General features: G+C 44.3%; 1 protein-coding gene across 7 annotated transcripts in view; it reads right to left on the reverse strand.

Moving 5' to 3' along the window:
* Positions 1-362: 362 nt before the first annotated feature.
* The window catches only part of NFASC (neurofascin), a 252,192-nt gene continuing 236,061 nt past the window's right edge, over positions 363-16,493 (reverse strand). For all 7 annotated transcript variants that reach the window (XM_051998553.1, XM_051998554.1, XM_051998549.1 and 4 more), the window contains 3 exons: positions 14,148-14,279; positions 11,792-11,861; positions 363-6,453 (listed from right to left, as the gene is read on the reverse strand). In XM_051998553.1, the coding sequence (XP_051854513.1) occupies positions 6,222-6,453; positions 11,792-11,861; positions 14,148-14,279 (434 nt within the window). In that variant the 3' untranslated portion in view covers positions 363-6,221. The remainder of the gene's footprint in view (positions 6,454-11,791; positions 11,862-14,147; positions 14,280-16,493) is intronic.

Here is a 16,493-nt window from a genome sequence, read left to right on the forward strand (position 1 = left end):
AAAGCTCAAGGAATCCACTGGGCTCAGCCTTCCTGATAGCAGAGAACACTGGCGTTCACCATCCCATTGGCCTCTGAAATTAGACTTAAGAAAACCTGGGACTAGATCCTGGTTCTGCTCCTGTGTCTTAACAGGTGACTTCTTTAGGACTTAGTTTTATCTGTCAAATAAGCAGGTTGGATTAAGTCAATCTCTTCCAGCTCTAATATGGTATGATTCAAAAGTCACCTAAAGTCTGAATATTGAAAGTTTGCAAACAAGGGTGCCTTATTCTGCACCATACATGTGGAACATCTTCATTGATTATCTAACATCCCTTCATTAGTTTAAAGAGAGAAAAAAGACAAACTCAATGTAGGGAATTGGTTTTGAACAATTTTTATTATACGTTTAGTGTTCTCTATACAAAAAAAAATCAGTTGGGTTGGTTTGTGTTTTTTGTTGTTTTTGTTTTTTTTTTACAGTGATTCCAAAAAAAGTCTGAATAATTTGGCCTTTTCATTGCTCATGCAGTCAGTTTATAAGTCCATGAATTAAACGGTTCTCCATGGCCCAGAAATCTTCCCTGCTGTAGGTCACTCGTGACAGCCTCTGATACTCATCTACTGCTGACAAATTTGGTTAATGCAAAATAATTCAGAAAAAGGGGGGGGATGTGTATGTGAGAGGTGTTAAAATGAGGTCTGCCATGGAAGGTTAAATATTTAATGAATGAAAAAAAGACCAGACAGATGGGAGAGTGAGAGACTGAAGGAAAATAAGGGGGAAAAACTTCTCCCCTGCAAAGAATCAATGAGAATTTGCGGTGCAAAGGGTGGGGAGAAAAAGAAGCCCAATACGCTTCAATGAGGGAGTAGGAGGGAGAAAGACAAGGGAGAGGGATACTGTGGGCAGAAGTGAGCAATGAGGGTTGCAGGGACCAGTACAGAATAAAACAGGCCCTGTGATAGGTAACTGGTAATCCAAACAAGAGGAGCTCATGGAGAAGTTGGCAAAGAGCTGGGCAGCTGGGCAGAAGGACAACACTGACTGAGGAAATCTTTTTCTGGGAGCAGAAAAAGACATTGGGATGGGTTCATCCATTTTTTGCGTGTGTGTCTGTGTTTGTTTGTGAAAAGAAAAGGGTTGACAGTACACAAAACTCTGAACTTCTTTTCCCAGATTTTTGTGTTTATTGCTTAACTGAAGTCTTTCTGTCTTGTGCTGATTGGCTGGAGTGGCCCAATGCAGAGCATCCCACTGCCCCTACGTTCCCTGTGGCACAAGCCCAGAATGATTGGAGTCCTGTCCTTGAAGTGTAATGTATAACGAGGGCCAGATATGTAACAGAACAAAAGATTCCATCCTGATAGGAGGCACGCTATACTGAAAACCAACGTGGTGGATGAATCAGTCCATGGTGTGCTCTCCCAGCTAAATGACCTTCTTTTCCTCTTTAAGCCATCAGACTTATTCATTCTCTTCTGTTGTCCTGGGAGACTTCTCAAATGCAAGGTTGGGCTAGCCATGAGTCATGAGAGAATAAAATCAAATTCCTATAACCAGAAGACTCCTATCTGCAATCCATCCTCAGGAGGGGAAAGTCCGTTTAAGTAGGAAATAATTGGCCATCGAATCCAACTTGAATAAAGGGCTTCTTTAAATCAAGTGAAGCTGACAACCTTGTCCATCCTTGATAGAATACCCACGTAATACTGATGTGATGTAAGCAGGGCACAGGTCCTAGGGTATGGCTGGGGCCCCAGGGACCTCTCCACTGCCTGAACCTATCTTGGGAAACACTGCTCTTACACAGGAGAAAACATATTAGTCCATGGGCCCTTACTAGATGGTTTATATGAGGGTCACTTTAAAGTCTGGGTACAAATTGACCCTTTTGATGCCTTGGTTTGAACAAGGTGAAAGTTGCCCCAGAGCCAGCCTGGAGTTGAGTGCTATACATCCCTCCTCTCGACATTTCAAGTTCTTGGAGTCATTCATCCCACATGTCACTTATGAATCCTGACCTATAAAGTCTTGCCATGACCTCCTGCTTCTCTCGAAGGCACATTTCCCCTAAACTGGGCTATCTATGTACGTTTTGTGCAAACTCTGTTACCTTCTTCCGCACCTCACAGAGTGCTCTGCACCCAATATAGGCGTTTTTAAAAAGTTTGTGTCCCAATCTGATGGAAAAAAATCCTGAAATTGGAGTCAGAATAACAGGGTCACTCAAATCCTGGATTAGACACATAGAAGTGATGGAATTAGAGACACTGGGAGAATTTAGGCAAGTTGTTTCTCTGGGTCTCAGACTGCTCATCTGAGAAATGAGGCGATCAGATTAAGTGATCTCCCTTCTAAGTGCTAAATGTAACTGACTTTTTTTAGGCTTTCTATGTATCTGTGTTTTTGGAAGAAAAGAGACTTAATAATGCAGCAGTATTGGCTAATGTGTTGGCTGGGTCTGGGGCCCACGGGAAACCTGCACGCCAATTCTAGGGCAAAGATGAACCCCTTGTCCCCAAAGACCTGGGTATTGGCAAAGGATTCTGATCCACAATGGTCAATTCTTACAATGTGGATGCATCTATTCTCCTTGGGTCTTATGGCTCTTCTGGTTCCTACTCTCTCCATGTGGACTGTACGATAGATCCTCCCTTCAGATAGAATATAAAGGGCTCGTCTCAAGACTTAATACTTAGTTGGGACCAGAAAAGGCCTGAAATGAGTTGAAGACCGTTTTTCTTTTCAGCTTGACCTCAATTAAAACACAAGACACAGGAAGGCAGATTCCTCTCCCTTCTTCCTCTCTCACATGTATTCTAGCCAAAAACCCTCAAAGCCTTTCATAGTAAGGCTAGGAGACACAGAGAAGGAACAGATCAGCACCTCCTGCCACAACAGTATCCATGCATTACCTCTGAAATCTCTTGGGCAGAGGGATGAGGTATAAGCAACTCCATCAACCTGACCAAGGTGACAAGGCTTTCCCCTAGGAAGGGAATCCAGGAGTTCCCCTGCAGCCACTCTTCTGGTCACCTTCAAGCTTGCTGTAACATGGAGTTCAGCTTGTCCTCTCTGGCTTTTCCGCGGGGCTTGGAGCCAAAGAGCTATTAAGCTTTCACAAGATGGACTGTGGTCAACAATTAAATATCCACTTTGTTCAAAGACGGAGGAAGTCACAGCTCTTGTGGTGTAAAGGTGAGGGAAAAGAGCCTTCTGAAGGGACTGCAGCACAGACAATTTGGGAAGGGAGGGAACAAGACATTCTGGGTAGCTGAATTTGGCTTTCCTCCCCAAGGGTGAACCTGGTGTCCATACTGCTAAAGCCCTGCAGAGATGGCCTGCATTCTCGCCCCCACCCCACCCCTAATCCCAACCAGATTGGCTGGCTGAAGCACCTGGGTTATATTTTTTGTTTGTTTGTTTTTTGTTTTCTTTTCTTCTAAACTCCTGGCACCTGCTGTAGTTGTGTGTTCTGAGAGACCCAGCCCAGCAGTGAACGCTGGCCAATACTATTTGCCTGCTGACCTGGGGCTGATGCCAGCATGGGATTGTACCTGACCTGGTGATCCCTGATGCTCTGCTTCCCAGAGGCAGCTGCCCACCCTGCAGGTGACCTGGGCTGCCCTTGGTGAGCCCATGTGCTTTATAGATTTGATGAAGCACATGGAGCATGGGTCAGTCAGCTGGGTATGGAGGGAACACTTGCTTCCCCAGTAGCAGGCTAGGCTGAATCCCCAACCTTGAACAGGCCTCTCACAAATGATTTTGAGTGGGACAGCACCTTTATTGCCTCAGCAGTGGGGAAAATTACGGTTGTTGGAACACTAAAACAGGGGACCAAAGGGGACTTTGGTCTTCCCCTCCCTCAAGGTCCTTGCTGTAAAGGTTCATAAATAGTCTCATGGAGGAAGAAAGCCTTCCCTTTGGGCTCCCCCATGCCTCCAATAGAATGGCCTGTTGCCTCTATGTGGGAGCGAGGGTGGCCCTGAACTTGTTTCCCCCAGCCTTTTACCCTGCCCCATTTCAACACTGGAAAGCATCTTCCTTTGGAAATAGATCTGATGCGATACCAGTCCAGTCCATGGGGCACGTGATTGCTCTCAAGTTTGACTAACGCACCCAGCCTAGCTTTCTGACGTGTTTCCCTACCTGCCCTGCGGCACAGGGAAGTTTCAGCTTCCTCTGAATGATTTTCACATCACACAAAGAGCTTTGCTGTAATACCTTTGGGGCTTGGAGATGTGGCAAATGTCGCTGAGAAACCATGGGTCTGGGGGGTTTAGCCCTGTCACCATCACGGCTCTTTCACCAACCAGCGGCTGGTACAAGCTTCAGTATGGTACTGGATCCATGAAGGGCGAAATAGGAAAATCCTCTGGAGATAGGCTACAGCTATGGAACAGGACTGGCTCCCACTTGCCGCCTCTCGCACACGGGCTAGGTAACTTTGGTTTTTTAATAAATGCGCTCGGAGGGGACTAGGAGGCAGCCCCGTGAGTCGGTGCTGCTGGCGGAAACGGCTCCACTCACCGTAGGTCCGGGGACGGGGCTAAGTGGTCGTTTCTGCTGCTGCCGTGAAGCATTGCATAGGTGGCCGGATTCTCCATGAGTCGGATGCCTCAGAGGCAGTGGGGCTTGCAGCGAGGGACTGAGTCCCCAGAACTCCGAGGAAAGCTGGGAGCTGGGTAAGGCATAGGAGGAACTTTGCAATGAGAGGGGTTCCTATCTGGGCGGAGGTGGTAGAGTGCTGTTAGTATTGTTACCTTGGGTTCTTCTGATATGTAAATACCCCAACAGAAGGATAACACCAGTTTGGTCTGGGGGGAGTGGACAGTCTTGTGGCTGAGCCCACCAGTAACCACCGTCCACATGACGAGTCAAATATGAGTCTTGATAGCCTCCTGAGTGGGGAGCATGGAGATGATACCCAGTGCACTGGAGAGGAAATAAGGGAGAGCCTTCTCAAACTGGCAAAACTCAGAGATGTTCTGCTGGGACAAAGTCCAATCTCCCTCAGGATGGCCATGCTGGACTCCTTCTCATCTACTTCCGTGTCATTTCTGGACTCTTTCTCATCTACTTCCCATGTCAGGGATTGATTTATCTAACTTGGATGTTCTTCATCTAATCCGCTGTCAGATTTGGAGCTTTACTGGGGTGGGGGGAGGGAGAGAGGAGGGAGGTCAAAATCCAGAAGCTTCTTCCTTTTTTTTTTCTTCTCCAAGTCCAAACACGCCTACCTTCCTTAGGTACCCAGATTTAGGATTTATATCTGTCTAGAGAGAGCTGGTTGCAGAAGTCCAAGACCTTTCATTCAAGCACCATCTTCTTGTTCCTGCAGTCCAAGACCTCTTGATCAGGATAAAAATAACTCCATGTATTTTGAGGAAGATGGGGAGTTATATCCCCACAGCATAAGGAAGTGCCCAGCTCCCAACATGAGCCAGAAAGAGGAATGAGACCCTGTTCATCCTCTCTCTGTCAAAAATACTGTTGCTTTGCAGAAAGAAGGCAGACCCAGGTCAGTGTGAACAAAGGCAGAAGAGGAAGGGTGAGGGAATGGTGCGCACGTGGCTGGAAAGGCATCCTTTGGAAATAATGGGGCCCAGAAGTGTCTGAATACTAGAGATTCTCTGTCCTATTGCTGATTGATCCTTTTGCCAGTCTCTTGCTGATCTCTGGGGAGAGGCTGTCCCTCCATTCTCTTCCTGGGATTTATCTCCAAAAGAAAAACAAAAGTGGAAACTTTTTTTTTTTAAAGAGAACAAAGGTGAAAGTGGAGAGGTGCAGAGTGTAAAGGGGAGAGATGCCATAACTTCTTAGAAGGAAACTAGAGTGAAATGTTGCCAATAACTTGTGTGCATATTGAGGATGAGGTGGAGGGGACAGGGGTGGTTCGATCCTGGAAGCTCACCGTCAGGTGGCTGAGCCTCAGGAGCCTGTTCCCTTCTGGCTCAGCTCAGGTCTGGTCTCCAGCTCTGTGGTCACCCTGTTGGCACCCGGGGGTGGAGAGGGAGGGAGAGAGGGGAGAGGAAGGGGGGAGGCTTTGCTGTCGGCTGGGCTGTCACAGGTCCACGCGGCTCAGCTGATCTCCCGACACTGGCGTCTCTGATTGCTATGCCCGCCCTCGTCCCTTTGGGTGGTGGTGGTTTAGTAGTCAGTCTGCAGTGGGTTTTTTCCTTCCCGCCTCCCCTCCCCCCATTGACTAGAGTGGCTGCGTCTGTGTGGGTCCCCTATGCCAGGGAGTAGATGGCATTGACGGGCGATGTGGCCTCTGAGCTTTCATTCCCTTCTGTCTCTTCCTTGTCCTTTTTGACTGTGTATTGGCCAATAAAAGATCCATCTTCATTAAACTGTCCTTCTCCCCCCTCGCCATAGTCCACCAGGCTGTCATCGCTCTCTTGCTGTTTGATGGTACCATCCAAGGATGTCTGGCTTCCTTGTAGGGGCTTGTTGTCCTCGTCACTGGTAGGGGTGGGAAAGGGGCAGGCAGAGAGGAAAGGGACGAGAAGGAGACAGAATATTAGAGGGGCAGTCCAAGATGAGAATCCCTTACAAGAATCCATTTCATTAACTGCTTACGTTGTGCCAGGTATGGGAGAGGGGACAGAAAAAAGAGCAAAAACAGTTTCTGCCCCCAAGGAACTTTTTTTTTAAATTAAAGCTTTTTATTTTCAAAACATAGGTATATATAATTTTTCAACATTAATCCTTGCAAAATCTTGTATTCCAATCCCCCCCTTCTCCCTAGATGGCAAGTAATCCAATATATATTAAACATGGTAGAAATATATGTTAAATCCAATATGGGCTTATATATTTATACAATTATCTCACTGCACAAGAAAAATCAAACCAAATAGGAAAAAATGAGAAAGAAAAAAAAATGCAAACAAACAACAAAAGAATGAGAATGTTATGTTGTGAACCACACTCAGTTCCCACAGGCCTCTCTCTGGGTATAGATGGCTCTCTTTATCACAAGATCATTGGAACTGGAATCAATCATCTCACTGTTGAAGAGAACCATGAAGGATCTTATATTTTAATTAATGGGGTAGACAACATGCAAATAATTAAGTATATACAAAATATATGCAGTTAGAGGATCTGCCTCCAGCTGAATACCCATTCTGTATTTGGGAGGGGTGGATGTCAAGCAATTACAATGTGTGAACCCATGGCACCCCATTTCAAATGAGAGGAACCACTGTTTTTTCAGAAAGGGTAAGACAGGAATGAATCCAGCTACAAAAAGAAGCAGGAGCCCAAGGCCTGAAAAAAAATCTTCCTCATCTTTTCCCTTGGAGCATCACACTGCTATCTTTACAGAGTTCTACCTCTGGTAGAGACAGAAGCATCTGTAGACAATGGAAAGTTAGTAGCAAATGTGTCCCAGTTAGACGAGTAACTGTGAAACTATTAATATTAACTAAGTTCATGAATATGAAGGATTTGGCAAAGCAAATTAGCATGATATTAGGGAAACTGGCTGATGGGGCAACATTACAGTTTGTGGGGGAGGGGAGAACTTTCCTCTCCCTAAAACTGTTTCTGATCCTTTCCCTCTCCAATTATGATTTTCCCCCTGACATCTCCTTCCTGAATGGAATGTTGTTTAGAATTGAGTGGAGAATAGGGCAATTCCTAACCCTGATTTCGTTACCCTAAATCCAAAGCATTTGAGGTGATGGATTAGGAGTGGGGAAGGGGAAAGGGAAAGAAAGTTTTTTTTCATGTCTTAGGTTCTTTTAAGTCAGAAAAGAGATTTCAGCCTGGAAAGAACAGACCTCCATCCTGACAAACTCAGATACTGGGAAGGTATCAGATTGAGCTGGTCCTCCAACTGCCTGTCTTTCTACCTTTCAAGTGACTTCCTGATCCATGTGCTCAGACTCCAGAGGGAATAAAGAGATCAGAGAAGCAGAGGGAGATGACATTCCAACTTCCCACAAAAGTGAGATGAAAGGTGAACATCTTTTTCCTCCTTTTGTCTTTCCCTCTGAAGACTCAGTTTGGTCCTGGGGCCCCAACTCTAGTCTGGTCTGCTCCGGAATGACAGATGTGGTCAATGTATGCAGTTAGTAAGGGCAGGGAGGTGTTCTTTCCCCAGCTGGGTCTCAGTTTCCTTATCTGTGGAGTGAGAAAGTTGGACTAGATGGCTTCTGACATCCCCTCCAGCACTAGATGGATGATCCTATGGTCTGGTCGGGGGCTGCCCAAGTTGGTTCTATGGCTGTGATTCAACAGATACCATGTGGGATTGGGGCTGGCAGAAAAAACAAAGCCAGGCAGCAGGCCAGAAAAAACACCCCCTGCACCGTTGAACCGAAAATGGAAAAAACAAAACCTCTCTGTCTTCTTCAGTTGCACCTCGAGGGAGATTGGGTTTCACCAAGGGTGGCTGAGGAACAGCTGGAGCAGGACAGGGAAGAATGGGAAGGCGCCTCCTCCTAGCCTTTGCCTTTCAGGGAACAGGGTTTCCTCGTGGGGTAGATGGATCTGGGCTCAGAATGCCCTGCAGTGGGCGCCTGCCACGATTGTTCTGACTGCCAGGCGCTCCCCTGATGGCAGCTTTGTGCACTAGGACAGCCCAGGGTTGTCTGGGCAGATGAGGCACAGAATAAAAGGTGGGAAGAGGAGGGCAGGGCAGCATCTGGAGTTAGGATCCTAATTAAGAGGATAGGAAAAGGAGAGAGGATGGACTGTCCTAGCTCCACCTCCCCACCCATCCCCCAAGCTGTCTGGGAATGGGATGTCTCTGTCCTCTCCAGCTATTCCATTGTCTCTGTTCTTTAGGTTCAAAGAGGGTATTTTATACCAATAAGGTCCAGGACCTCGAGCTTAGGCACTTGGATAGGTGAGCGGGTACTTTGAGAAAGTCTCTATTTATAGGTTTCATGGGCTCATGGGCTAGAAAAGACGTTTCCAGGTCGCCCAGTCCAATCCTCTCATCTTGCAACTGAGGGAACTGAAAGCCAGACAGGTGACTAACTTGTATCACACAGGTAGGAAGTAGGAGAGCTGGGATTTAAACCTGGATTTTCTGGCTGCAAACCCAGCTGTTTGCAGTCTGGCCAGTTTAGCCCTGGTCAGAACTGAAAGCCATTTAGGGTCATTCCAAAGCTCAATAAGGTATTAACATGTATTTTGAAAGGGGGCTGTTATACAACTGTCCATTTATTCCTCCCTTAGGAAAAGTGTAAATAAGGATTTATTTTATTTGTCTAGAGTCAGACGAATCTCATACTAGTTTTAAATGGGTAGACTGCACACCTGGGTTGTGAAGTACAGCACCAAGGCTAGCTATTTGTGGGGATGACATGTTAGGGCACAGATAAGCACTGAAAGTCTGTACCCCTACGCTATATTTCTCTGTCATTACCTCATGTTGTGACTGCAGGCAATCCATTGTTCCTCAAGTTCTTTATTTATAAAATGAGAAGGTTGGACTAAATGATTTTTTTTAATTTTATTTTTAAGTTACGGAATGAACAAGCATTTCCATAACATAGTTTAATAAAAATGACTGCATATGAAACTATTACATACACTTGCCATTCCTTTTAAATGTGTAATAAAGTTATCGTCGGAATTTCTTTCTTCTTCTTTCCTTTCCTTCCTACCCCATCTAGAGATAGCTACCATTAGGCACCGATATGTATAGATATATAAAATCATTCTATATACACTTCTGTTTACCACTTCTTTCTCTGGACACAAATGATTTCTAAGGCTGCTTCCACCTTCTAAGTTCTATGACTTTATGTCAATATGCTGCAATATGAGTCTCAGATGTTGCCCACTAAGGGCAGATTTGGTTGGCACTCTACTTAAGTTCATTGGACAGTGCAATTCCTCACACAATATTGTAGAATTCTAAGGTTAATGCCTCTACCATAACAAGATATTATTTCCACTTTGCAGATGGGGAAACTGAGGCTCAGAGAAGTCAGGTGACTTAACCTTAGTTCTTCATCTGTAATACAGGGATTATCATGAGGACTGAGTGAAATAGTCTATATAAGGCCCTTTGCAAACCCTCTAGTGTTATATAAATGCTTGTTATTATTACTGTGCTGCCTCCCTCTTTTCCTGCTGCTTAGCTGATGAGGGACACATTAATTGCCAATAATCTGTATTCTAGTCAGACTTGTTTATGTCTTGTCAACCTTGCAGTGGGGTTGGCTGCGGGGTGAGACAATATTCCAAGTCAGAGTTATTTAATCCTAGATTTTTTAAACTAGAAGAAACTTAAGGAAGTTCAACGTCCTCACCTTACAGCTAAGTGAGCAGTAAAAAGGCTTAGACAATGTCACACAGCATGTTACTCTCACGGAAGGGCAAGAACACAGGTTTCCAGAGCTCTTGCTACCACATTATATTTGTAGCCAGCAAGTATGAGTCTTTCCCACATGCTACCCCACAAGGACCATCTGTTCCCAGGATCCAGCCACTGCATACCCTTGTGGGACTAGATGGTCTCCAAGGTTTCACCTACTGTTGAATCCCACAATTCTAGTGGGGATACTATCCCACTATTAGTCAGTGTGTCTGTCTTAGAGGATCTAACCACTGAGGGTAGGTAAGCTCTCCTAAATTATTCTGAACAGCATCACACGTGAGAAGATACTCCTTAATTCAAGCTTTTGGATGAAGATGAGAATAATGTTAACTCATATTTGTATAGGAAGCGATCCTGCTTTCCCAAATCTGGTACTCCACTCAGAGATGTGCTCCCGGAAGAAATTCTAAGGGCTGAGCTCATCATAAAAGATAAATGCTTGAATTGAGGCCAGCTTCTGTGAAACTGCTCTGTTTTTTTTTTTAAGGATATTGGCTCCCAAATGGGGAACTCGTTATCTTTCTAGACCTCAAAAGGCATCATGATACAGTGAAAAGGAAACTAGGGCCACATTTCTATGACTTGCTGGGGCTCTTTAAAATGATTTAATTCAAATCAATCAACATTTATCTCCTGCTATGTCCCTGACACTATACTAAGCCTTGGGAGTAAAATCCCCAAAGCAACAAATAACAGTCTGCTCTGGAGGAGCCTACATTAGCGTCGGCATATAATGTCTAGGCTATACTACAACCTCTCTTAGGGAAGGACTGGGGTTGGTCCTGGAACAGAAGGGCAGGAGTGTTATTATATTATTTATTATAAACTCTATACTCATATAAGGCAGGCAATGTTTGCAAACTCCTTACTTGGATCAAAAGAAAGGACCATAGCATTTTAAAGTTGGAAGGAACTTAGGAGAAGACTGATTGTGGAACTTTATTTGGTTGATCAATCAATCAAAGAAGTATTTTCTGAGTAGGCACTGTGCTAGGCGATGAGGACACAAATATGATTCCTGTTTTTCAGGAATAATAAGGGATTTTTCTCAAAGTCACAAAGGAAGCAAGCTGGGATTCACACTCAGCTCTATTTCCTCCTAGTAGGGTTCATCATTTGTTTATGATTTAAAATGTGGAAGTGTTTCAAGTCTTCCATCTGTGTAGGGGTGAGGTCCTAGGCAGTGTCTCCGAGAGGTGCTTTGTCCTAAGCAGTTAAGATGAGCAGGCTCTCTGAGCAAACTCAGTATCACTTGTCCTTTTCTCAAGGTGTTTTCAGAGAGGACAGAAACAAAAGCCTTATCGGAGAGAAAATCTATTTGGTGGCCTTTTAGCCAATCTGTGCAGTTCTCTTAAAGAGACAAAGGGAGGTTGGGGGAAGAGGAAAGGATAATGAGTGAGGGAGGACAATGAAAGTCATAAAGACGCAGCTTTCATTTTGGGGTAAGAGAAAACATACCTGTAATCAAAGGAACCATCCTCTTCTTTCTGGTCTTCGGGATCAAGGGGAACATCCTTCTTTTCTCGAACTGCAATCAGCAATTGAAGCAGGTCAGATACAATGCATGAAATGTAAATGCTTACCATGCTTCCAGCTACAGTGCATGTAGCTTATCACACATGCATTGTCATACTTTGCCAAGTATTTTTATATATCAGGGATCCCACACGTGTGAATATTCACAATGATCCTTTGAGGCAGGTAAGTTCAAGATTAAAAAAAATTACAGAAGAGGAAATAAATTTAGTAAAGAGAAGTAATAGACCAGGTCTCCTGATTCCTCTCTACTCCTCTTTCAACTCGACTAATCAGTCAATCATTAGACATTTATTGAGCATCTACTGTTTACCAGCCACTGTAGATAAAAAAACAAAAATGAAACAGGGAGCTTGTATTTAATTGGATTTATCCTGCAGCAGAAAAACGGGGAAATTAGTCTTAGGAAGAATTTTCTGAAATGGGAAACTTGTTGAGATCTTTAGATCTTCTTTCTGAGAAATCTTTATTGGAGCTCTCTGAAGAATTTATCTCTGTGTAGGTCCTTTAGATTACCCTAAATCCCATCTTGGGATATGAAAGTGAACTTAGTGATTCCACCTAAGTGATGACACCTTGGTGTCAAACTAACAGCCAGGTTAACTATTCAGTAAGTCAATCAAAGAGCATTTATTAATACATTCTGGCTCACTTTGTGCCAGGCATTATGCCAGGTGCTTGAAAGACATAAAAATGAAATAATCTCTAATCTCAAGCAATTTACACATGTTTTTGAAAGAAGAAAAATGTTCATTGACAAATATTTTCGCCTATTTCACATAATCAAATCTCTTTTGGACTCAATCCACTCCAAAATCAATCCACTCTAAAAAGTACTTATTACATAGTAGATAGAGCAGCAGGCTTGGAATCAGAAGGCTCCTCTTCTTCTAAATCTGCCTTCAGACACTTACTAGTTGTGTGATCCTGTGCAAGTAAGTCACTTAAATCTATTTGCTTTAGTTTTTTTATCTGTAATATAAGCTGGAGAAATGACAAACCACTTCAGTATCTTTGCCAAGAAAATCACCAAATGGGGTCAAGAAAAGTGGGACATAACTGAAAACAACTGAACAATAATAAGCTATTAGCAAGGCACTGGATAAGAACAAAATTAAAACTTTTCCCTCAAGAAGGTAACATTTACTTCTAAGATCAGATATAGAATTCTTTAGAAAGGCAAGCACATATGGAGAATCGGACAGCAGGACTGAAATAAACAGGAGGAGAATCTGCTGCCATTGTCTTAGTTTTCATGGAACACTGGGGAGGGTTCAGTATTTGTTGGAGATGGATGATATTGTGTTCCTGGAGGAGGAGGATGTTGCTACTGGAACACGAGATTAGGATGCTGAAGGAATTCCTACCTTGCTCCCCCTCCAATGCCTACAGCAAGTAATAGTGTATGCTATAGTTAATTGGGTATCCTATCCCCTGTCTAGACTATAAGAACCCCAAGGGTGACAACCATCAAAATCTCAAGTCTAGCACAACACACTTAATAAATATCTGGAATGGAATTCATTTTGCAGCTCATTGGGATTTTTCTGGTCTATGGCATTTCTTACAGGACCACAGGGTCAGAGATTGAGAGCTGGAAGGGACTGTGCAGACTTGTACATCACATCATTCTGGATCTTGCTTGCCCTTCCTCTGATAGATGTCTGTCTCCTGAAGGTAGAATATCATTCTGAAGAGCAAAATCTCTCTCTCTCTCTCTCTCTCTCTCTCTCTCTCTCTCTCTCTCTCTCTCTCTCTCTCTCTCTCTCTCTTTTTCTGCCCTTCCCTTCCACCCCCACCCTTTCTCTCCCCTCCCCACTTCTGTCTGTTTCTCTTCCTCCTCCTCCTCTTCCTTTTTTTCTCTCCCTCCCCTTCCCTTCCCCTCTTAAGTCTTAATGATATTCAGGATGAAATAAAGCTAATTCCCTAACAGATGGGGGTAGGGGGTGGGCAAGAAAGGTCATTCCTAACAGGAGTCAGTCATCTCCCCCAACCCCCCCAGGGCTGCCTGGATCTCTTTGACAGCCCACCTTAGGCGAACTTAATTAACTCAAGTGCTTTCTGACCGCCCTTAGATTTAGAAATTAGACAGGAGGGTCATACTTTCGTATTCAGCAAGGCTGGGCTCATCGAGACAGCTGAGCTCCCCTGGACCTGGCAAGTTGGGGAATCTTGCTCGATTAAGGGAAAGCTTAATTGCTTCCCGTCTAGCCTGCCTTCCCTTTCCCGCCATGGGGAGGGAGTGGAGCTCTGTTGCTTTTTTCCCTGGGTCTCTTACCTGGGTATTTTCCTCCTCTACTCCTTTTGATGAAGCAGACGATGAGTAGGATCAGCACCAGCAAAGCAATCGCACACATGAGCCCGATGAACCATCCTTGGGTGGCGATGTCTACCTGGTTCTTGGTGAAAGCTGGTTGGGAAAAAGGGACAGTAGGGCAGGGGAATATCAAAAGAAAGCAAATCAATAAGCTCTGATAAAAGAGCTTGGGGAGGAAAACAGAGAAGACTCATTCCATAATCCATGTGGATGCTTTCTCTTGGAGACTAAAGCTAGGGGTTGCCCAGTCTGCTGGCCCAAAGTACCCATCAAAGAAAATGTCCATTAAAGGAATAAAAAAAATCCATTAAAGAGCTAAGGTCAAAGGGTGAGGAAATAAGCCAAAAGAAAGGGAAGGGGCCAGGTGAAGGCAGCTGGAATAAGAAGCAGAAAATAAAGCAGGACCTGGGAACAGCATGGGGTTAGAGGTGATATTGTCCAAGAAAATGACAGGTCTGCAGTGGCCAATCAGGGCACTCCATCCTGGTGTGGAGTGAGGAGAGCCAGGGAGAAGAAGGCCAGAGGTGCGCTGATGGCAATGAAGTCTAATGAAGACCCAGGGCAAAGAGCCACAGTTGTAGCAAACTTCCCATTGGGGGTAGTGCTCTTGCAATTCCCATTCATATGGGTCCCCCAGGTTAATGAAATTCTTTCCTCATAACACCCCTGTGAGGTAGGTAGACCAAGCATTGTCAGTCCCATTTTACAGATAAGGAAACTGAGATTTATAGAGATGAAGTGACTTGCTCATGATCATCTATCTAGTCATAATTTTAAAATCCCTTATAGTCATATAAAACTTTAAACTTTACACATCACTTTGACTTAAATCCCACTTGATCCTCACAACAATTTTCTTTGAAGTAATTTTCTCCTATCCATTCTTACATAAGGACCCAAGGCTCAGATACCTGGAGTAAGTTGACCAGGTCAGACAATTGGGCAAATGGCAAAGCTGGAATATGAACTAGATTTCCTGGCTCTAAATTCAGGGCATTTTGAGCACCAGGGAGCCTGTGGGGAATTTGGAGGCTGGGACTCAAAAGCCGACTCCAGCAGAAAAATCATGGCATCCGTGAACAATCTCCCAGAACTAACTGGTCACTCCAGGGAGGGAGAAGATCACAAGCTTTTTCTTACATTCACAATTTTGCCTTCAGAGGCAAGAGGCTTAATTTGGGGGAGTTTCTGTGCCTTTGACAAGCTGATAACTTCCTTGAAGTTAAGAAACCCCTTTAATATAGTGCCTAGAATGGTGCTAGGGGTTCATAGTGGGGACCTGTGAGATTTTCTTAAATGACTGGGCAGGAACTGTCAACCATGGCTTATTGCCATTCATAGAAAGACCTTTCACCAGGCTTCTTTGATTAGCTGATTGAGCCTCCTCCTGCCACAGATCTGGTATGAGGGGAGTTATAATTATTCCTGGTGACCCTGTACCCCAAAACACACTCCTGTGGTTTTCTACAGAAGTCAATTCAAGAGAAGTCCTAACCCATCGTGACCCAACCCTTGCCATACACAAACCCACACCAATGAGTTGGGTTTTGTAAAGGTTCTCTTATTAAGGTTGGCAAGAAATGTTGGATCTGGAGGTAGATAAGATAAGTATGTATCTTAGCTCTGATACATACTACCTGTGTGACCTTAGGCAAGTCACTTAACCTGTATGAGCTGGTTTCCTCCTCTGTACAAAATGAGGGAGTTGGACTAGATGATCTTCCAGCTCCATTTGAAGGCATGAATAAAGGTAGTCACAAGCTTCATGACTTAGGAATTGGTGATTTGGCTGAAAATCAGAGGGCTGATTGGATTAGGATCTGGGGCCATTCATCCCAGTCCCCAGATTAAAACAACTGGTGACCAATTTATCATGGCAATGATGATTTTCTTGAGGCCTGGGAGAACAGAGAGGAAATGAGATAGACACAGAGCCAATCCAGCAGGCAGAGGTTCCCAGGTCAAACTGGTCTCATGCACATAAGGCAACATTTCAGATAAGTGGACGGCTCCAGTCAATATTCCATATTGTCCCCACAATGTAGACTGGGAGTAGACTTGGAGTAGATTGTACCATTTAAGTCACATCACTCAATATCTCCATTCTATCTAACATTTCCTAGTTAAACTAGACTTTTTCCACCTTGAAGTCTACTTTAGTGTTGTTCAATCTAACACTCTAGACTACCCTCCCTCTTACTTAAGACCGCTCATGGAACCATTATCACTACTCAGTCATTTCTCATTGACTTGACAGCACACACAAGCTTCATAGTGATTACTCTACTCCTCTTGAAAAAGCCTTGC

Source organism: Antechinus flavipes, chromosome 4 (assembly GCF_016432865.1).
Source record: "Antechinus flavipes isolate AdamAnt ecotype Samford, QLD, Australia chromosome 4, AdamAnt_v2, whole genome shotgun sequence".
In the NCBI taxonomy this organism is placed as follows: domain Eukaryota; kingdom Metazoa; phylum Chordata; class Mammalia; order Dasyuromorphia; family Dasyuridae; genus Antechinus; species Antechinus flavipes.